The 22,234-nt window shown below is 49.5% G+C and overlaps 1 protein-coding gene and 1 long non-coding RNA gene across 4 annotated transcripts; both read right to left on the bottom strand.

Annotated features, from left to right (window-relative positions):
- Window positions 1-6,334: 6,334 nt before the first annotated feature.
- FLYWCH2 (FLYWCH family member 2) lies at window positions 6,335-13,160 on the bottom strand. Of its 2 annotated transcripts, none has more exons than XM_032460261.1 (3): window positions 12,765-13,160; window positions 7,812-8,244; window positions 6,335-6,639 (listed from the first exon to the last, which is right to left on the bottom strand). In XM_032460261.1, the coding sequence occupies exons 2-3, from the start codon at window positions 8,140-8,142 to the stop codon at window positions 6,536-6,538; spliced, it is 435 nt and encodes a 144-aa protein (XP_032316152.1). In that variant the 5' UTR covers window positions 8,143-8,244; window positions 12,765-13,160; the 3' UTR covers window positions 6,335-6,535. The 2 variants fall into 2 exon arrangements, with proteins under 2 accessions (XP_032316152.1, XP_006179753.2); XM_006179691.3 differs by lacking the exon at window positions 12,765-13,160 and adding an exon at window positions 8,643-8,782.
- Window positions 13,161-19,345: 6,185 nt separating this feature from the next.
- LOC116657538 lies at window positions 19,346-22,234 on the bottom strand. Of its 2 annotated transcripts, XR_004312659.1 has the most exons (5): window positions 22,128-22,234; window positions 20,737-20,800; window positions 19,935-20,036; window positions 19,770-19,807; window positions 19,346-19,522 (listed from the first exon to the last, which is right to left on the bottom strand). It is a non-coding gene; the product is annotated as an uncharacterized LOC116657538 (long non-coding RNA). The 2 variants fall into 2 exon arrangements; XR_004312658.1 differs by lacking the exon at window positions 22,128-22,234 and having other exon boundaries at window positions 19,935-20,957.

Here is a 22,234-nt window from a genome sequence, read left to right as displayed (position 1 = left end):
CTCATATGGTATTTTTCTTTCTCTTTCTGGCTTACTTCATTTAGAACGACATTCTCCAGGAACATCCATGTTGCTGCAAATGGAGTTATGTTGTCAGTTTTTATGGCTGAATAGTATTCCATCATATAAATATACCACATCTTCCTTATCCAGTCATCTGTTGATGGACATTTAGGTTGTTTCCATGTCTTGGCTATTGTAAATAGTGCTGCCAGGAACATTGGGGTGCAGGTGTCATCCTGAAGTAGGGTTCCTTCTGGATATATGCCCAGGAGTAGGATTCCTGGGTCATATGGTAAGTCTATTCCTAGTCTTTTGAGGAATCTCCATAATGTTTTCCACAGTGGCTGCACCAAACTGCATTCAAACCAGCAGTGTAGGAGGGTTCCCTTTTCTCCACGGATCCACTCGTCTGTTTACCAATGTTTGGGCTGTTTCCACTTTTTGGCTACTATGATAATGCTGCTATGAACACTCATATGCAAATTTGTGTGGACAGATATTTCGAATTCTTTTGGGTCTACACCTAGGAGTGGGATTGCTGGATCATGTGGTAACTTTATGTTTAACCATTTGAGAACTTGTTAGATTGTTTTCCGCAGGATCTGCTCCATTTTACATTCCTATCAGCAGTGTGTGAGGGTTCCAATTGCTCCACATCCTTGTCAACATTTGTTCTTATCTGTCTTTCTGATTACAGCCATGCTGTATGGATATGAAGTGGCATTTCATTCTGGCTTGGATTTGCATTTCCCTAATGGTTAATTGATGTCGATCCTCTTCTCAAGTGCTTATTTGCTGTTTTTATATCTTCTTTGAACATCTATTCAGATCCTTTGCCTATTTTAAAATTGAGCTGTCACTTTATTATTAAGCATAAAAATTCTTTATATATTCTAGATATATACTCAGTATCAGATATATGATTTGCAAAAACCTTCCCCCATTCCATGGGTTGTCTTTCCACTTTATTGTCCCTGGTTAAGATGACGTCCTTTGAAGCACAAAAGTTCTTAATTTTGATGGTGACCCACTTATCTGTTTTTCTCTTGTTGTGTGTGCTTTGATGTCATATCTAAGAAATCACTGCCTAATCCAAGTTCACAAAGATTTACCCTTATGTATTCTAAAAATTGTTTAAGTTCTTACATTTGCGATCTGGACCCATTTTGAGTTATTTTTGGTATATGGTAAAAAGTAGGGCTCCAAGTTCATTTTTTTGCATATCCAGATCCTAGTTGTCCCAGTACCATTTGTTGAAAAGACTGCTCTTTCCCCCGTTTAATTATTTTGGCTCCCCTGTTGAAAAGCTATTAACCATAGATGTAAGGGTTTTTTTCTGGACTCTTAGTTCTGTCTCCGGGTCTGTGTCTTTCTTTGTGCCAGTACCACACTCTCCATTACTGTTACTTTGAAGTAAGTTTTGAAATCAGAGAGTGTGAGTTCTGCAACTTTGTTCTTTCTCAGGATGGTTTTGGCTGTTCTGGGTCCCTTGAGTTTCTGTTGTCATCTTTCTTGTCAATCTTTTTGAAAATGTAATCTCTATTTTAAGTTTTACATCGCTACAAACACTCTCCATAGCAATTATTTTCCTGTATCCCTGATTTCCCCACCTAACTATTGTAACACCCCCCATATTATAAGCCTATTTTGCATATGATTGGCTACATAATTTAGTTATTTTCCTATTGGAAACTTTGTTCCTAAATTTCTCCATTGCTGCTGTGGCTGGCTTCATTCCTAACTTTTGGGGAACTTGGGTGAAAAGTATATAGGAATGCTTTGTATACGTTTTGCAACATTTCTGTAGATGTGAAATTATGTCAAACTAAAAGGTCAAAGAAAAAATCCACCCCTTTGGCATTCTGTGAGGGGAAAAAGTCTTTTTCCTGGACTGGTCTGCGCCTCTCCCATCCATCCAGCCCTCCTCCCTCAAGCCGGCCGTCACACGTCGGTCCAGCCCCTACTCTCGGTGCACAGCCACTTCACACTTGCCACTGTCCAACATCCCTGTGCAATCGGGACCGGGATCGCTCTGGCGCAGGGAGCTGCGGGCCCTGGGGGCTGTTTTCCTGGATGCTTGGCGGGTGGCAGCCGGAGATGCCCATCATCACCCGAGCTGATGCCTGCCTTGCCTCTCACCGCCCCAGGCGCTGCGACGCCCCCAACCCCGCCTCCACTCCCGCACGGCGCCCTGGGCCTTGGGCTCACAGCGACCCTTCCCAGTTCCGCGGGCCCCTCCCTCTGTCGGCTCGCCTTCGCCGGGCTGGAGCCACCAGCCAGTCTTCTGGCTGTGCGTCCTCCCTTTTGCAGAGTGATGATGCTACTCCTTTCTAGAAAACCCCAATTCCCTGATACCCCTCCACTTCACCTCCCTCCTTTCCTCTAAAGCTACTGCTGGAAGCTCCCCCTGCAGGTCCAGGTCCCTTGGGATTCGCCACCTGCTCCACATTCTCCGCATCCTCCGCATCTTCCATCGAATCCCCTCCTTTCCGAGTTCTCCCGCATCCTTTCCCATCCTTGCTTTCACTCCTTTGCCTCCCATACCACATCCTCCGCGTCTTCCTCTTGCACCTATGCTTTGCCTAACCTTTGCTTTGCTCCTTGCCCCCGCATCTCTGGCCTCTACCTGTCCTCTGCGTCCTGTACCCCCCGCACCCCTGCGCCTCTCTGCCAGCTCCCCTCCCAAGTCTCCACCCTCAGGGGCCCAAATCAACAAAGATCCCGACCCTGGTGTCGTTGACCTTACGTTATGGGGGGGAGGGGCAAGAAACAAGAAGTGCAATAAACAATGAGTTACATGGTCTGTTGGAAGTGGCACGTGCTCTGGAGGAACAAAACAGAGAGGAGGAGGGGCTGCGACTTGTGTTGGAGTTTGTGTTGGAGAATGACAAGGAGTACGGATCTCACTCGCTCTTTCGGATAGCCCGGCCATCTGCCGGGTCATTACTGCGGAATCCTCCTTGCCCAATCTCTGCCGCTCCCGCACCCCTGCAGAAGGCACGTTAGAGCCAGTGCCGGTGCCTCAAAGGGCCCAGGTGGGGGTCTAGGGTCCGCTTGGCGAGACTGCGCTGGTGGCGCCCTCACCGCCTGGGTACTGGGGAAGCGTTCGGATCGCCGAAGGGTCCGCGCGCGCCCCCTCCTGGCCTCCGGAAGCACCAGTTACCAAGAGTCCCACAAAGTGGGACCCTCTGGTCCGTGGACCAGCTCTCCAAGCTAGCCAAGGAAAACGCAACCCCCAGGAGAAAACACGGAGAGATTGTGCAAGCAGGATGAAGCGGAGGGCGTTATTAATATTTTCTATTTAATGATTCTCCTGGGTGTTGGCAAGGATGCCTGAGAGCCGGGTGTTCACAGCCGGGAACTGTAGTGACTGCGCCCTCCCCATCAGCAGTAATCTCACTTCTAGAGCTTTGTCCCAGGAAAAACCAAGGCTATTGAAAGGATTGTTACCAACCTGGAAACAACTGGGACAGACCCAGCAATCAGAATTGGTTGGATACATGATCACCCACCCTTGTAGTGATACGATGTGCAGTCAGTAAAATTGACACTGAAAATGCGATTGTATATATTAAAAAATAGGAAGTGTATCACCCCAATTTTCTGAATATAAAAAAATGTAATCTTTGGGGGACTGGGGAATGGCTCAGTGTTAGAGTGCATGCTTAGCATGCAAGAAGTCCTGGGTTCAATTCAGGACTTATTTATAAATAAATAAACCTAATTACCCCCCAATTTTAAAAAAAGAAAGTGTACAGTCATCCTATTTGCTTTTTATTCCCATTATAATTAATGTCCCCATCCACCCTCTCACAGAGTGCAGAGACCCAGAGCTGGTATCAATTTGCAATCTTTGAGGGTTTTCTTCTCCACTGACACTCAGGGGAACACATCTTCACAGAAACACATCCTCCAGTGGGATGCCAACTCTGTGAAACCAGAAGGACCACTTTCCTGCAGCCCCCTTCTCCTCGTGGATACTCCTCCTAGTGGGCGGCCCTGTCATCCCCAGCTGGGCAGTTCAGTCCTCTCTCTCTCTCTCTCATACCCTGTTGCCTGAAAGTGACAACCCATCACTGAGCCCTTCTCAGCCTCCTTCCAGCATCTCTCATCTCCCCTTCCCTCTCTCTCACTTGCAGCTGTGGTGGCCTCCTCACCAGCCTCTCAGCTCCCACTTGGGACCCCCTCCACTCTATTCTCCTCATGGTGCCAGGGGAGTTTTGTAAAAGGATGCTGACTATGTTCCTCTTCTGTGTAACTCCTTCCCGGCCTCCCACTGCCCATGATGAACCTGGAATCCCACTGTGGCCTCCAGGCCTCCAGGCCCTGGGATGCTGGCCTCTGTCCACCATACCTGCCTCTTGGCCTTCTTCCCTTCAGGCCCCAGACTCGCTCTGTCCATGCCCACCCTCCTCACTCTTCAGGTCTTCAGGTCCCTCCTTGGGTCTTCCTCAGGCCTCTGTCATTCTGAGCTGCACCTGGCCTTCTCCTGGGCAGCCCTTAGCCCCAGTTTTCATGGACTCATCGTCAGGAAGTCCAGTATTTCCTGTCTAGCCCTGGGAGGCTGGGGCTGTGATCTGTTTACCACTAGATCCTGTGTATCCTGCTGTGGGCAGACATTAAGGTCCTTAAGAAGTGAAGGGGCAAGGTGGGGGGGGGTGAATCTAGGTCAGAGCTACATGGTGCTCCCTGCCTGCTCTTTCAACTTTTATGTGAGTTTGAGATGTCTCAAAAATTTTAAAATAAGAAACTCTTAGTGGGGGTGGGTATAGCTCAGTAGTAGAGCATGTGCTTAGCATGCACGAGGTCCTGGGTTCAATCCCCAGTACCTCCATTAAAAAAAAAAAAATCTTAACACCTCCGGACCCAGAATGTGGTTTCTGGCTTGGCTTGGCAGTGGCTTCCTGCCCCGCAGTACTGGTCACCTTCTAGGCAGGTGACTGGCACCACCGGCAACTTAGGCCCCCAGAGGGAGGTGGACCCTTGCTGTACCCCTATGCAGCCTCCGGGGGAGGGGGGCACTGAGTCAATCAGCCCTCTCACTGGGGACCCCAGCTGAAGGGTGAGGACCCCAGCCAAAGTTTCCCTGGTAACAGCAGGAGGGTTGATGGTGCCACACTAAAGCACAGGGGAGTGGATGCCCGCTGGTGACCCTGCCCAGCAGGCAGGCGGAAGTCAATCCTCTCTGACCTGCTCAGGCAAGGACTGCCTGGAGGCCGAGCTGAGGGCAGGAATCCAGCCTGGCCAGCCCCTCCACTCCTGCAGGGGGTGGGGAGCACTCCACCCTCACACGTCCAACACTGAGCAAGCCCTCATGGGCTCTTGCCATCTGACAAAACCCACCCACCAAGAGGATGACTCAGAACCTCGGGCAAGGAGAACCATGGTGGGGAACGGGCATCTAAACAGAGAATGAAGACAAAAGAACTTTTCAAGTTCTGGTTACAGAATCTAAATGTGACAGACAACCATGCTGTGAATGTAACACAGCAAACTGGAGAGCTGGGCAAGGAAAATGTGCCCTGGAACTTTCCTTAAGGAGTCAACAGATGCTGAGTAAATTTGGAAAATGTTGTTTAAAAACCTAAGTCTCTAAACTTTACATTTCTAAAGTAATCCATTTCCTTTTGCCCGATGAGAGTTTTCAAAGAATGAAGACCACATGGGCTGAAGCAACATGAGGCTGAAGCCTTTAGGAGGGGATCCCAACTTCTGGTTGAAGTAGGGGAGCTGTGTTTCTTCATCTCTTCCTCCAGCAGAGTGGCACCCAGGGGATGTGGGGAGGAGCTTGGGGTCCCAGGAATCTCCCTCAGCCCTCAAACCATCCAGAAGGAACATGACAGGGGCAACATACACTACTGTCGGGGTCTCCCCTCAGACTGCAGGCCCACCTCCTCCTCAGCAGAACCTTGGGCTGCCATGAACATCATGGCCCCTGTGCAGGGGGCTGTCAGGCCTGTGTGGCTTCCTGGAGGAGATGACTCTTCTGAGGGTCCAGCAGAAAGCAGCAGGCTGACGCCTCTTGGGGACTGGCCCTAGAGGGCTCTCCAGGGATGGGTGAGATTGGCTTCCCAGGGGCTAGAGACCAAAAGCAGCAGAATGTGGAGACCTCAGAGACCCCACCTAGTTTCTGAATCAGTGGCTGGTTTTCCAGGCTGAGGGGTCCGAGGGGTGTGAGGCCGTGTGGGATGGAGGCCCTTGGAGAGCCCTCCTGGGTCTGAGAGATGTCTCAGGCCAGGAAGCCCTGGGAATGGCCAGGTGAGGGCTGGTGGGGTTGAAGCTAGGGACTCAAAGCATGCAGAATCATGGACTTTAAAAAAACCATCCATGATGGGATCTAATGTACAGCTTCTTTTATTCTCTTTTTAATTTTTTTTTCTGTTTACAAAAGTAAATAATGCATGATCTGAGAAAAATTACAATGTTTAAAGTGAAAATCAGCGGCTAGGCCCCAAGCAGAAGCCCACTGGAACGTGAAGAAGTTGCAGCTAAGTTCACTGACCCAGCAAGGACGCACCCCCGGTTGTCAGGGCTACGGGGCCTCGCTGGGCACGATGGGTCCCACGGGGGACTCCTCCCCGCCCCCCGAGGGCCTGGGGGCAGGCTGCCCTGCCAACCTTCCATCTTCTTCAATGCCTGGAAGAGAAGGGGGTGGGTCAGGCTGTGGTCAGGGGAAAAGGGAGGGGCGGGGCGTCAAACCTGGGGTCCTGCCTGCCAGAGGAGGGGTGGGAAGCTGTTGGCTGACTTAGAAAAGTAATTGCTGACCCCAGAAACATGCTCCCAAAGGCCACTGGCCCAGGGACACAGGCTGTTTCCAGGAAACTGCTGCCACCCCCTCAGCCTGGCCCAGGGTGGGGCAGGAGGCGGGGAACACTGGAAGGCATGGAGGTAAAGACAGAGTGGCAGTTTGAAAGGTTGTTCACTGCCCAAGAGCGCCTGCTCAGGGAAGCCCATGGGGCTGAGACGTTGCCCCGTCCTGCTCTCCCTCTCTTCATCCGAGGAAGGGTGGCTTTGTCCTAATTCTTACAAAGGTGCCAGACGAGGTGGGGCCCACATGGCCCCAGAGCCTGGGCAGATCTGAGAAGCGGGCAGAGGTCTCAGGCCCTGGGGTAGAAGGGACCCTGGAGATGGCCCATCCCACCCAGCTCAGCAGGAGGAATAGGCTCTGAACCAGATGCCACTCCCCACCATTGCAGTGACCTTGCTGGTGACCTCAGTGTGGTGACTTGGCCCTTCTGAGCCCTGCTTCCCCAAAGATCATGAGGACAGAACCCTCTCTCCTCTGGGCAGGGGCAGACAGCCATGAGGAGGCACTTGGAGCGAGACTGGCCAGAAGAAGGGCTCACGGGTGAGCCCGGCATGCGGCAGAGGGGCCTCCAGCCTCCGGGGTCCCTGACTCCCTGAGTGCAGCTCCATCTAGTGGGTGATGGAGCCTGAGGGGTCCCTTGGGTCCCCTGAGAACTCTAGGCTTGTGACTGCGGACACCCCCAGCTCATGAAAAAGACACATAAACACATAAGAGCAGACATGGACAGAAACAGGCCCAGGAACACAGACGTACAAGGACTTCTTGTCAAATATGGACAGACAGAACCTTAGACAAACATACACATGCATGAAAGCCAACAGACACACAGATTCACACTGACACGTAATATAGACAGATGCATGCAGCAACGTTCCCAGCACACGTGTACTCTTCAGGGCCAACCTAGCCTGTCTGTCCCCCCTGGCTGCCCAGGTGTCAGGGGACTTCCAGCCCCAGGTGGGTCTCGCTCACGTCTTGCCAGCTGGGACCGGGGCCTCACCTGCGTCCAGCTTGCTGCGTTTCTGCTCAGGCTCCTGGGGCGCTGCCTCAATGGCCCGCTGAGCTTCAGGATGGATCTTAAGGAGGGCTTTGGCGAGGGTGGCTGGGCCAGGCACCCCCAGGGACATGATGCAGTGCACTCCTTTGCGCTTGGCCCCGGCCACTTTGGCACTGTCTTTGGAGGCCGTCAGCAGGACCAGTTTGGAGAACTTCCTGGGCTTCCTGGGGGCTGCGGGGACGACATCTGTACCTGGCTCAGGGGACTCAGGGGAGGGCTCCTGGCCAGCCTTCACGCTCTCACCCTCCTGCTCGCTGGGCTCGGGCAGGGGCATCCCGGGACTGATGGCCTGGCCCTCAGGCCACGCTTAGGCCCCAGCTGATAGATTTCTCCTCCACCTCCTCTGTGAGGAATCTGGCAGTCCAGGGGCTGCGTCCTAAGGGAGGAGGGAAAATCCCATCAGTGGAGGTGCCCTTGGGCCTGCGTTCAGGAAAACATATCCGGGATGGAGGTCAGGGCCCCCAGCGATGAGAGGCGGGGAAGGAACTGAATGGAGCTCGAGAACTCTGGGCCAGCACTTCTGCTCTCTTGGCTGCCTTGGGTCCATCACCTCTCTCAGCCAAACCTCTTTCCCTATCTGTAAAATGTGCCAAATACAGGGTTCTCAAGGGGCTGCTGGGGTGACCAAGGTACTGACAGCTGTGAGTTACTCTGAGCCTGGCCCTGGGAGGTGGGACTCTCTGGATTCACAACTACATCCAGCCCCCATCCCAGGCCAGAGGCCCAGGGCCACCTAGAGATCACAGGATGACAGGGCCCCATGAGGGCAGCAACCTTGTGTCCAAGCTGGTGCTGGCGCTGCCTCAGCTGAGAGGGGACAGGGCTGTGGGGGTGTCCAGAGAATCCGTGGTCACTGAGGGCTCCCTGGCTTCTGGTCTGGAGAAGCAGAAAGGATAGATTACTGGGGCAGGGCTGGCCTGGAGACCTGGGCCCTGGGGCATCAGTGTAGTGGCTATTTTGTCTGTTGGGGGTGACTGGATGGTGGGCAGATGGTAGGATCTTTCTCAGTTTACAGTTTAGCCCAGAAACAACACTGTTGCCTTAGCAGACATCTCATCCACCCTGTCCAGGATTTAGGCAGCAGCAAGGCCCATGGACTCTTAATTGTCCCCCTGGACTTGTTTCTCCAAACTGGCTTTCAGTTCTGTTGCTTTGGAACAGATGTATATGGCTTGAGGTGTACATGCCTAGCATCCCAAAGTTTTCCAAGACCTCATCATCCCTGAGTGGAGCCTGAGATGCAAGGCCAGTGGTCGGTTGGGGTGCCTTGTCTACTGCAAGCTTCTTTTCTCAGTCCCTCGCCACTAGACACGAAGGTAGGGCCTCCACCTCCAGGGAGTGTGCCCCACCCCGGTAAATGCTGCCTGGTAACAAGTCAGTTGACCACAGACATGGCTAGGATTGGTGTCTCATTATCCCTCCTGTCCCTGGTTCAGTGCCTTGACTAGCCACTCTCTGCTCCTCCCATGTGGTCCTTCCCAGCCCTGCTCATCTTGCCCTACAGGGCAACGTGGTGGTACTGGGGACCTGGGGAGACATGGGGTCCAGCAGAAGAGACACCACCAGTGCTTCCTGCGGCAGAGCCACTCTGGGCAGGAAAGGGTTATGGTGGGAAGTCCTGCCCAGAGGCCCCTGCCCCAACACTCTGATTGGCTCTGGTGCACACCCCTGGCCAGCAGCTCACAATTCTGTAGTCTGGGGATGAAACTCTAGGGTTGGACCCCTTCCTCACACTATACAAAAAAAAAAATCAACTCTAAATGGATCATAGACTTAATTGTAAGAGCTAGTGATAAAACTCTTCAAAAAAAAAAAAAAAAGAGTAGAGCATTTATTTAGCATGCACAAGGTCCTGGGTTCAATCTCCAGTACTTCCATTAAAAAATAAATAAATGCACCTAATTACCTCCCTTCCCAAACAAACAAACAAAATTAGCTACATCAAAACAAACAAATGGACAATAATAGGTGCTGGTGAGGATGAGGAGAAACTGGAGTCCTCATCCATAGTTGGTGGGGATATAAATAGCGCAGCCACTTTGGAGAACAGTCTGGCGATTCCTCAAAGGGTTAAACATAGAATTACCCTATGACCCAGCAATTCCATTCCTAGGTGTATCCCCAGCAGAAATGAAAACTGATGTCCACATGAAAACGTGTACATGAATGTTCATAGCAGCATTATCCATAGATGACAAAAAGTGGAAAAAGCCCAAATATCCACCAATGGATAAGTGAATACATACAATGTGGCATATCCATACAATGGAATATTATTTGATAATTTAAAAAATTCATGCTACAACATGGATGAACCTTGGAAAGATTATGCTAAGTGATAGTAGTCAGTCAGGAAAGATCACACGTTACATATTTCATTTACATAAAATGACCTGGAGTCTACAGAAAACCTAAAGAGAAGACAAATCCAAATAGACTCGTGGTTGACTAGGGCTGGAGGTGGGAGGGATGGGGAACAGAAGAGTGAGGAGTGACTACTAATACATATGGGGTTTCTGGGGTGATGAAAATGTTCTAAGAGTGATTGTGGCTGGCGATGGTTGCTCAACTTTGTGAGTTTACTAAAAGCCATTGAATTGTGCATTATGAGTGAGTGAATTGTATGGTATGCAAATTATCTCAGGAAAACTTACTTATTAAGAAAAGGGAAATTAAGTCCATAAACAGTGGTTTCCCAACTTCACTATACCTAAGAATCACCCAGAATTCTTGTTAAAAATGCAGTCCTGGACCACTCTACCCCGAGACTTCTTACTCATAGGGACTGAAGAGGGACCTGAGAATCTACATTTGTTTTTAAACCAGTAGCCTATTTGATTCTGATACTTCGTGAAACACTGATGCTGCCAGGGGCCCTCTGCTTGAGAAGTTTCTGATTTCTTGTTCATGGTTGAAGTGTTCTTTAGTCACCCCATGTGCAGGGGTGGACAGTCCTTCAGCCTGGATCAGTCTCTTTTCTGGATTCAACCCTAACATTCTAGCAATTTATTTTGAAGATGTTAATGGAAGAGTAGAGACACAGCTATTTTAAGCCTAAAACACATATTTTGAAAATTAAGTTTTTACTCAATAAAAATTCACTGAATTAACAGAATTTTCAGAAGTGAAGCATAAATGAATTAAAAAGATCAAAAAGCTTAATATCTACCTTATTTCACTCACTTTACATGCTCCACCTAAATCACCAATATGGTGGTTCGAAGTTGCTATGGGTCTCTAGTCACCCATCTGTCCTAACCAGCCATCATGATAGTGGTCTACACAAGGGAGACCCAGGAGTGTAAGATGGTTCAGCATAAACCCCAAATCACACAATGTTAAGAACTGGTAGGAGCCTCTTAGACACCTTGAGAGGCAGAATAATGCCCCCCAATGATGTCCAGGTCCTGATCCCTGGAATCTGTATGTTACCTTACATGGCAAAGGGGGAATTAAGGTTGCAGATGGCATGAAGATTACTAATTAGAGTAGCTTGGAATATCCAGGGGGCCCAATCACAATCACAAGGGTCCTAAAAAGCAGAAAAGGCAGGCAGCAGAAGAGAAAAGGGTAGTGTGATGATGGAAGCAGGGTCAGAGAGATGAGAGATTCGAAATTGCTGACACTGAACATGTAGGAGGAGGCTATGAGGCAAGGAATGCTGGACGCCTCCAGAAAACACATAGAAACAGACTGTCTCTCCTAGAGTCCCCAGAAAGCCCTGTACACACCTTGATTTTAACCTAGTGAGGCCCATGTCACACTTCTGAGCTCCAGAACTGTAAGATTATTACAAAGCTGTGTTGTTTTAAGCCACTAAATTTGTGGTAATTTGTTACGGCAGCAATAGGTAAGTAGTACGAGGTCCAGTTCTTGATGGGGAGATTCTGAAAGCCAGGATCATTGCCTGGCAGCTTAGGATGGATCAAGAGAATCTCCTTCATATACATGGGAGAGAAATACCATCAATGTCCAGCAACATCTTCATCCTCAGCTATAAGGACAAACCCCTCACCCTCTCTGGGCTGGTTTCACCTGTATAATGGGAGTAGTGGCTAGTTTGGCGGAGGTTCTTAATAACAGACAGGCAAAGGTGAAGTCCTTATTTTCAAAAGTTACCAGTGATAACTGACAGCTGCCCCTTCTATAATCACGTTCCCATGTAGTTCTTGGAGGGCTGTGATTGGATTGCTGGTGGGAAGATCTACTCACTTAGGTATGCAGGTACACATCCTTATAGGGAGATTTTCCAAGCAGCAGTGACCCAAAATGGGTCAAGAATTGCTACTTTGTACTGGGCAGGGAAGCGCTCCCCCCTAAGTGGGAATTTCATGTGATGGCACCTCTTTTCCCCTAATCACCATAGCTTGGTATCCTAATTACTTTTCCTTTTCCTTACAAGTTCATTGTAACTTGTCATTAGACCTGTCTATGCTGCACCCAAATGCCCTCCCCCACTTCCCGCTCCTCTTCTCTCCGACCATTACCGCCACCACCTGACCAAGCCTCCGGAGTGGGTCCCCAGCCCCAATATCTCAGACCTCCAATTGCCACTCCTGGGAAGATCTCTAGAGACACAAGAATGGGAAAGGACTGGGGATGTGTGCAAGGGCGAGGCAGTACTAAGGGAGGCGGCCACGGTCAAGGAAAGGCAAACCAATGTGGGGATCCCTAATTTAGGGTATGAGGGCTCAGTCCCAGAGTCGGGTTGGTTGGGGGTAAGGAGGAGAGAGGAGAAAGGAGCTGAATCGCTGGTGAAGGATAGGGAGGCGACTTGAGCGCCGGGATGCAGAGCCGGGGGGCGCCTCCGCTCTAGCATCAGCAGCCCTTGGGGACCCCCGGGAGAGGCCGGCTGGGACCCGAGACCCTCCCCGATCCGCTAGGGCCCGTCCTCACCGGGCACCGGCTGGGTGGCGACGGCAGCAGGGCCCTCCCTCTCCGGAGACCGAGCCGCGGCAGGTCCCTCAGCCTCCGTGCCTGGGGCCCCCGCCTGGGTTTGGGCAGTCACCTCAAGCTGGGGTCACGGCGCGAGCATGCGCAGCAGGGCTTGAGGAGCCCATTCCTTGGGCGAATTCCGTTTCTCCGGGTCTTCCCCACACCGAGCAGACTGGCGGCCTGACCAATCGGCGCGCGGGGGCGGGCTCAGGGCTCGCGAGTGGGCGGGACCATGCCGGTTTGGGGCGGTGGCGCCTGGTGGGCTAAGTGTCAGCCAGACCCGCCTCGAGTCTTGGACGGCGTTCTCCCAGCACAAGAGGGTTTAATTGAGACCACCGGAACTTCCCCAGGGTTTGACCTTGGCTCTCAGCGGAGGAAGCCGGAGCATTTGTTTAAAGGCTTTGTTCGTCTCCGTCGCTCTGAGCGAGCTGAGGGAAGAACTTCCTTTATATTCATCAAAGCCACAGACTCCTCTCCGCCTAGCGTCCTTGAGGTCGCAACATCCTCGCTATTGGTCACTCCCCGATACTCGGGCCAGCCCTCGCCAGTGGTCCCTCCCTCGCTATTACTCCCTTCCACGCCCACAGATCCTGCCCTCATCTATTGGTCCAGCCGTTGCCTACTGATTCAGCCCCCATTCTCTGCACACAGCTACTGCACACTTGCTGTCCTCCGACCGTGCTGTGACGAGGGTATCCTGATTGCTCCGGCTCAGGGAGCTGCGGGCCCTGCGGGCTGCTTTCCTGGATGTTTGACGGGTGGCGGCCGGAGCTGCCCAACATCACCGGAACTGGTGCACACCTTGCCTCTCGCCAGCCTTAGGCGCGGCGACACCCCTGCCTCTCCCGCCTGCACCGCGCCGGGAACCCTCCGCTCACCACGACCCTCCCCAGCCCCGCAGGCTCCTCCCTCTGTCCTCTCCTTTTCTCCAGGCCGGAGCGCCCAGTCTTCTGGCTGCGCTTCCTCACGTTTGCAGAGTGAAGACGCTGCTCCTCTCTAGAAAACCCTACTCCGCCAAAACACCTCCCCTTCGCCTCCCTTATCTCGCTCTAAAGCTGCTGCTGGAAGTAACCCCCTCCCCACTTCCGGGGCTCCGGGCAGATGCAGGTCCAGGTCTTCTGAGGCCCACCTGCCCTGGGCTTCAGGCATTTCCCACATTCTCCGCAATTTCTACATCCTCTGCGTCCTCCAGTTCTCCCACATTCCCTTGTACCCTCCTTCTCCTCAAGTCCAAATATCAGCAGAACCCGAACCCGCCTCCAGAAAGGCTCCCTGGTCTCTCCCTACCCTGGCTTTGCAGATCCCTGCTTCCCACCCTCGGTTCAGCAGCGACGGCTTGCACAGTCCTCCAGCCCTTTCTCACGGCCAAGTCATTTCCTGGATATTCTCCAGGGTCATTCAAAGGCCTTCATGACTTTATTTGCCATAATCTATTAATAATCCACTAACTACTGGTTGTTTCTAATTTTATTACGTTATAAATATCTTTGTATCCAAACTTCTGACATTTCTGATTATCTCCTTTTCTGAAATTTCAAAAAAGGGTCTAGTAAGACAAGTATTTTTAAGGGCTTTTTAAACATGATGCCAAAATTTTCCCCAAGGACGTGCACAAGCTTGGAGTGTGATGTCTGGATTCAAATCCCAGCTCTGGCATTGGCTAACTGTATGACAAGCAATTCCTTTCCCTGTTTGTGCCTCAGTTTTTTCATCTGGTAAGTGGGAATAATAGTGTCACCTCTCCAATGGAGTAATTATGAGAATTCACGGAGTATTGTCATGTGGGTCTTGGGTTCTAACATTCATATTCCTTAGTCCAGCTATTCTCAAACATTTGGTCTCAGAACCCCTTTATTACTTTTTTAAAAAATTTAACTATTTTATTTATTTTGGAGGGTCTTTGATTTTTTTTTTAATGGAGGTACTGGGGATTGAACCCAAAACCTCATACATGTTAAACATGCACTCTACCACTGAGCTATACCCACCCTCCAGAACCCCTTTGAAGAGTGATTACACTCTTTAAATTATTGAACAGCTTAAAGAGCTTTTGTTACATGGGTTACATCTACCAATATTTACAATATTAGAAATCTAAGCATTCAAAATAGCAATAATAAATTCACTGTATAACTATATCTTCAAATTAAAAAGTGAATGAGAAGAGTAGCAGTGTTCTATTTTTAAAAAAATTATTTAATCTGACTGGGTATAGCTCAATGGTAGAGCCCATGCTTAGCATGCATGAATCCTGGGTTCAATCCCTAGAACCTCTATTAAAAGAAAGAGAGAGAGAGTAAAAAGTCTATTTAATATCACATTTGAGAAAAGAGAGCTGGATTCTCATATCTGTGTCTACTTTCACTCTGCTGGGATATGCTGAAGTACATGAAGAAAATTTAGCTCACACAGATAAATAATTGGAAAAGGAAGGAGTATTTTCATAGCTCTTCAGATAACTGAATATTCTTCTTTGATACTACACCAACACTCAACACGTGGTACTTTTTTGAAGGTTAGCTGCAACATGGGATCTGAAATGGTATCAGTACCCTTTTTGTATTCCATTACATTAAAATCCACTGATCTATCTTGCACTTTGAAAGGATCTTTTTACTCACATGTGATTTGGTAACATGTGTTGGTCTTTTTGAAAATATTGGTTCACTGAAAAAAAGTAAGAAAATGTTGGTTCATTGACTTATACAGATATTGCAAATGTTGATACATTTATTAAACAATATGGAAAAATATGTAACATTTATTAATGCTGCCACCAATCTTAACACAGAAATCTGGCAATACTGGGAAGCTGTGAAGCTAAAGGTGGCAGATACAAGTTTTGCAAAATTTTATTTTTTGCCAGAAGGCTAGAATTTTATCATTGGCAACAAATCCTATCAGTTTGGTGTCACTGCCCTGATTCGCACTAAGAACCACCATTGCTTTTGCATCACCAGTGCAAAGCCATCACAGAGAAAAAGGCAAACATTGATTTAGCATGACTATGAAAATAATCATGCACCTCCTGAAAGGGCTCTGGGAACCCCTAGAGGTCACTGGAACACACTTTGAGAAATGCTGCACTATTCATTTTCTATTGAGTTGTTCATCTTTTTCTCACTGATTTAAGAAAGTTTTTATTGAACTGAGATTAACCCTAGCATTCCACATGTGATGGAAATATTATCATTTGCATTGAGGGCGGGAGGAAACTGGGGAAATACGTGTATGTGTTTACATAGCTAAATTTAATGGTCTTTTCCAATTTGCATTTCTTTCTTTCTATAAATTATCCTAAGCAAGTTCTTCCCTTACTGACTTGAATAAATATTGGATAGTTTCTATATTAGTTTGTCAGAGACACTAAACAAAATGTCACAAACTGAGTGGTTTAAACAACAGAAGCTTATTATCTCATAGTTCTGGAAGCCAGAGTTTGAGATCAAGGTGCGGACAGGGCTGGTTCCCTCTGAGGTTTGGGTGGGAGAATCGATTCCAGGCCTCTCTCCTTGGCTTGTGAATGCATCGCCCCGATCTCTGCTCTTATCTTCACATGGTGTTCTCCCTGTGTGCGTTTCTGTGTCCGAATTGCCCCTTTTCATAGGGACACCTGTTATTTGGATTAGGGTCCACCCTAATGACTTCGTCTTAACTCGATCATCTGCAAAGACCCTGTTTCTAAATAAGGTCACATTCACAGGCACTAGGGGTTAGGACTTCAACTTCTCTTTTGTGGGGTACACAATTCAACTCATAGCATTTGTTTTTACTTTCTTCTAGTGGCTTGATAATCGCTCCCTTTCCACTTGATTCTCTCATGTTTTGGAATTTATTTATTCAATAAATATGTGTCCAATAGCTACTATTTATCTGGCACTGTGAACTTGAGAACCTCAGTGAACAAAATAAAAATCCTTTCCTCTGGGAGCCCACATTGTAGGGGCAACGGAAGAGACATAATAAAATAGATATAATAAGTGATCAAGTTATATAGTTTGTATAAATGTAAGCGCTACCTGAGGGAATATTTTGGATAGTGGAAATGTTCCATGCCTTGACTGGGGTGACGGTTATGTTTATATATATGGCCAATATACATTTCCAAAGGGCAAATTTTACTTTATGCCGACTGTACGTCAAGAAAATTGATTTTGTAAAAAGTGAGTGTTTGGAGAAAGAAAGAAAGAAAGAAAGAAAGAAAGAAAGAAAGAAAGAAAGAAAGAAGAGAGAGAGAGAGAGGGAGGGAAGGAAGAAAGGGAAGGAAGGAGGGAAGGAAGAAAGGGAAGGAAGGAAGAGAAGGAAGGAAGAGAAAAAGAAAGAAGGGAGGGAGGGAGACCGAACAGGAGCCTGCACTTAATATTAAGATTTATTTTGGAATTCGGGGTGGAGTATGGATCTTACCCGCATCCTTCGGGTGCCGGTCATCTGCTGGGTCATCACTGAGGAACCCTGCCGGCCCAATCGCCGCCGCCTCGCACCCCTGCAGAAGGCACGTTGAAGGACCCAGGTGGGCGTCCGGCGTCTGCTGAGGCAGACGGCACTCCTGGCGCCCTCACCGCCTGGGAACTGGGGAGTCCGCGCGCGCCCCCTCCCGGCTGCCGGGAACATCAGTCACCAAGTGTCCGTGGATGGGAAACGTGGATGAAGACCGTGAAAAAAAACAGAGGTCGTGTGCAGAAGGCTGAAGGAGGGTTCGGTTTGTCTGGCCTTACCCGTCGCCTCCACCCGATCCCCAGTTACTGAATAATCAGAAGACGTCCTGTTTTTCCTTGTGACACAGTTGTCTCATCGCAATTTCACTCCTTGGCCTATCCTGATGCGACTCGGATTTTGCCTCAAGGGTTTTTGAATTATTTACAACAGTGAGGCAAATATGAACTGACTCAGATGTCCATCGGATGTTGAATAGATGAACAAATGTGTTCTATCCCGACAATACAATATTATTCAGCCAAAATAGGGGACAAAGTACAGATACCCGTTACAACAGGGATGAACCTGGGAGATTCTGCTGGGTAAAAGAAGCCAGACACAAAAGGACAAATATTGCATGATTTTACTTATGTGAAATGCCCAGAATAGGTAAATCCAAAGAGACAGTAGATTAGTGATTGCTGGGGGCCGGAGATTCGGGGAGGAGAAATGGGGAGTGACTGCTAATGGGTCCTGGGTTTGTTCTGGGATAAGGGAAATGTTCTATGATTGGATAATAGTGATGGTTGCAGAATGTTGCAAATATACGAAAAGCCACGAAGTTGTACGCTTTAAAATGATGGATTTTATGGCGTCTGAATTAAATCTCAATGAAAAAAGAAGGGTCAACAAGTGGCAGATATATTAAAATTCCTCCCTCAAAAATGGTTTGAATATCTAGTTTCCTTTATTTTATATAGTTTCATTTTAAATACCAAAAAGTGAAAATAAAATATTTTTGTTCCTTGATTCTAGACATGTACTTTCTGCATATTTTTCTAGCCTCTTTCACATTAAAATCATTAATTGTTTCAGCAATACTTGTGAATATCGCTGATCCTGATCTTGTTACGGTTAGTGGATCCTGGCTCCACCAAATGTACATTTTTCAATCAGATGGTGTAATTGTTGAAAAGTCGTGGCTTTTACATGGGTGAAGAAGGGATGTGTACTCTGGCAGGTATGCCATCAGAATCAGATTACAAATGTGCCTTAAGCCAGGTGCACATATCCACACGAGATGGTTCTCATTTCTAAAGTATTCAGTTTCTGTTTCAATTCTGGGATAAATATGGCTCTAAACTCTCTCCCTCCCTCTCTCCTTTTTAGTAGCTTGAAATTTAAACCAAGCTATTGTTATGTGGAAGCTGGCAGATGAGAACACACATTCAATACCCTGGTTCATTTTTGTTTGCTTGTTTTTGTTTCGGGGGAAGTAATTAGGTTGATTGATTGATTGACTGATTGATGGAGATACTGGGGATTGAACCCAGGACCTCCTACATGCTAAGCACACACACTAACACTGAGCTATACCCTCCCCCACCCTGTTCATATTTTTAAAATAAAATAGGACTGATGAAAATTTGGATCACACATACATTTCAAATTACTAATGTCTTACAAATATTCTAGCTGGCTATCACTGATTGGAGGGGGCTAAGGATGCCTGACATAAATGCATTTGGGATCCTGGATTATATCCTGGACCAGAGAAAGACATTAGTGGAAAATCCAGTGAAATTTGACCAAGTTTGGGAGTTTAAGGGTTTAGATAATGTGATTGTATCAATGTTCATTTCTATGATTAATTACTTGAGTTGAGTAAGATGGTAACATATATTAGAGAAATGTGTGTTTCCCACTTCATCACGGAAATTAACAGATTTGTAGTATGATCTCCCTTGTGTGTAAAAAAATGTATGATTGTGTCCCCCAAAAGATACATTCAAGTCTTAATCCCCAATAGCTGTGAATGTGCATTATTTGGAACTAGGATCTTTGCAGATGTAATTAGTTAAGGATCTCAAAAGACAAAATCATCATAGATTTCAGGTGGGCTCTAAATCCAATGACCAGTGTCTTTAAAAGAGAAAAGAAAGGGAGATGGGGACGCAGATACAGAGACGCAGGGAAGAAGGCATGTGATGATGGAGGCAGAGATTGGAGCGATGTATCCACAAGCCAAGGGACAGTGGAGACACCAGAAGCTGGAAGAGGCAGGAAGGATCCTCCCCTAGAACCTTGAGAGGCAGTGACAATTATAGATTTTGGACTTCTGAACCCCAGAACTGAGAGAGAATAAAATTCTGTTGTTTTAAGACACATAGTTCATGGTAATTTATTACCACAGCCCCAGGGGACAAACGCATCTACTCTGGATTGTCTTTGCACCAAAACATCCAGAGGAAGAAGGTCCAATCTACTAGAAATGAGGATTGTAATTGGGGCCAATGGGATGGAAAGACTGTGCTCTTACTTCATACTTACTTCATAAAATTTCTCTTTTGTGTGGACGGTCTTAGGAACTGAAAATGACAGAGACAGTGAAGGCTGGAAAAGCGGTCACCAGGGGAAGGTGATGCTGGAGGTCCTGCTACCCCACCCCCAGCCAACCCAGGACCTCCCTCGATGCAACCCCAGGCTTGCTCTGACCTTTGTCCAGAAGTAGAAGGCGATCCCGGCAAGCACCACTAATGCAGTGGGCCACACTGCAGATCCTGTGGCCAGTAAACTCAGAGACACATGAGCCTCTGTCTACATGGGAGAAAAATGGGGTGGGGTGACCTGAGTGACCCCAGGGTGACCCTCCAGGATAGACACAGTTAGGGGATTTTAGGGCTCAGGGTCGCAGGTTGACAGGTGGGGGGCAGGAACCAGAGAAAAGACAGGGACGCTAAAGATGCTCCCGTTCCACAAAGCTCAGCAGAATGGATGAGCTCCAAGTCAGATGGCAGCCTTGCTCTGCCCTCTGTGGTGACAATCTGGTGGCCTCAGGGCAGTGACTTGGCGCCTCTGAGCCCTGCCTCCCACAGACCATGAAGATGACACCATCCACCCCCTGGGCTGGTGGGAGGACAGAAGTGGACGTGTGGCAGCATCTCAGGCAGGACTGGCTGGTGGGAGTACTTCCGGATAAGCCAGGTGTGGGCTGCAGGGTCTGGGGGAATGAGGTCCCTCTGACTCCTCAGGCAAGGCTCCAGCCAGGCCTGGACCCCCAGCAGGGGATGCAGGCTGAGGACTCCCTCTCCCTTAGGTCCGCTGAAGCTCCTAGGTGTCCTGGGGTCTCAGTCCGGGGGTACCAGTGCCCCACCTTCCTCCCTCCCCAACCAACACAGGTCCCTGGGGCCTTTGTTTGTCCTGGAAGCAACCAGGGTCCTGCTCCTGTCATGGTAGCTGGTGGCTGGGCCTGGTCAGGCCTGGCTGACGGTAAGGAGTGGGGACTCTCATCTCTTACCAGGGTGATGGCCCTCATGGGTACCTCTCTTGCCACCATCTTCTCAAGGTATTGGAGCTCACCCCTGTGGGGAGAACACCCCAGGTCATCTTCCTTCCCGCACACTTTGATTCCCCCAAGACTCTTGGTATCCCCTCCCCAAAGGCCGAGGCTGGGTCCCAACCTCACAGGGACTCTGCCTGAAGAGGGTCACCTGGACAAGAGACACAAGTGTGCTTGGCCTGGAGTCTATGGGGCTGCCCTGGGCACCTTCTCCATGGGGCTCTGTGGAGGCCTCAGGGCTCTATTGAGGTCTCAGGACTCTGGGCTGGGGGCCCATTGCCTCCTGGGCTCCTCAGGCCTGCTGGAGGCACGGTCCTCTGACACACAGGTACCACACAACAGGGGCCATCATAGCAGCTACTCTCTCCACCCACCCCACACCCTGGTTCTGCCAGGGGCCCTGGGTCTCTGGTGGTTCTGACCAGGGAGGCAGCAGCAGAAGGCTGGAGCTGAAAGGAGGGAGACCAGCCTGTCCTGCCTTGCCCCACTGGGCTGGTGGCTCTCTGCTTCTGTCACCCCTTTCAGCTATATCTCTGGCTGGACTCTTCGCAGGGCCCCTTCAGGCCTGTGGTTGGTGACCGCTCCCCCTGGGGTCAGCCTTCATGGCTACCTGAATCCTGACCCACCTCAGGAGACTACCTTCTGAGGCGGCTCCTGCAGCCACCAGCCCAGCCCCCTCCCCTCCGCCCTCTCCTCCTGCCCACCCTCCTCAGCTTCCTCCAGCTGTCCCCTCCACCTTGCAGCCCCAGGCTTGGCCCCTGGGCTCCTCTCCTCTCCTCTGAACACCCACCAGCAGCCCCCTGACCTCCCTTTCCTGCACCCCAGGCAATTTCATCTGGCTGCTCAGGCTCCCGACATCCCCTCACCCCTCTCATTGCTCCCAGCAGGACACGCTTGTCCTGAGAACCTGCCATGGGACAAGCCTGGAGCTGGCCTGAGGGGCGATGGTCTTCTGGTAGGTGACTGTGGGGTGGGGGAGGGCCACCCCAGGGATTGCTGGGAGCAGTGAGAGGAGCAGCTTTGGACCCATCCCTCCCCGCCCCCCGACTCTCTGCCCAACTCCCCCCTACCCTCCAGCCAGTTCCAAGATACAGAGGCTAAGGATGTGTGGATGTCCCAGCTGACCCTGGCCCTCACCCTTTGTCCTCTTGCCCCTTCTGGAGGGAAGGTCTGATTCCTGCATGCAAACATCTCCATTCTACCTAGGCTTCCCTTGGCTGAAGACTTCTCCTCAGCTTCCATCTCCACCCCTACAGAGACCCCACTCATTCTTGGAGGCTAACCCTGCTGCCCATCCCCAATAACGGAGCACATCTTGGAGGAGCAGCTCCCCCGCCCTGGTCCCCTACCTGTCACCCTGCCTTCACCTTTTGAAGAAAGCCAAGTTCTCTCCTCTCTGGCTCTCAGATTCTAGATGGGCTGCCAGACCAGAAATGGACTTTGGAGTGATATTTCC

The sequence above is a fragment of the Camelus ferus genome, chromosome 18 (genome assembly GCF_009834535.1).
Source record: "Camelus ferus isolate YT-003-E chromosome 18, BCGSAC_Cfer_1.0, whole genome shotgun sequence".
NCBI lineage: Eukaryota > Metazoa > Chordata > Mammalia > Artiodactyla > Camelidae > Camelus > Camelus ferus.
The sequence above is the reverse complement of the archived record's forward strand: the minus strand, read 5'-3'. Positions and strand labels throughout refer to the sequence as shown.

Bases quoted from the DNA above. Each gene is read 5' to 3' on its own strand.
- FLYWCH2 (XM_032460261.1), bottom strand. From the start codon at position 8,142: ATGCCCCTGCCCGAGCCCAGCGAGCAGGAGGGTGAGAGCGTGAAGGCT. The intron at 6,640-7,811 runs GTGAGGCCCCGG...CTTCTCTTCCAG, and splicing joins ACGCAGCAAGCTGGACGCAG to GCATTGAAGAAGATGGAAGG.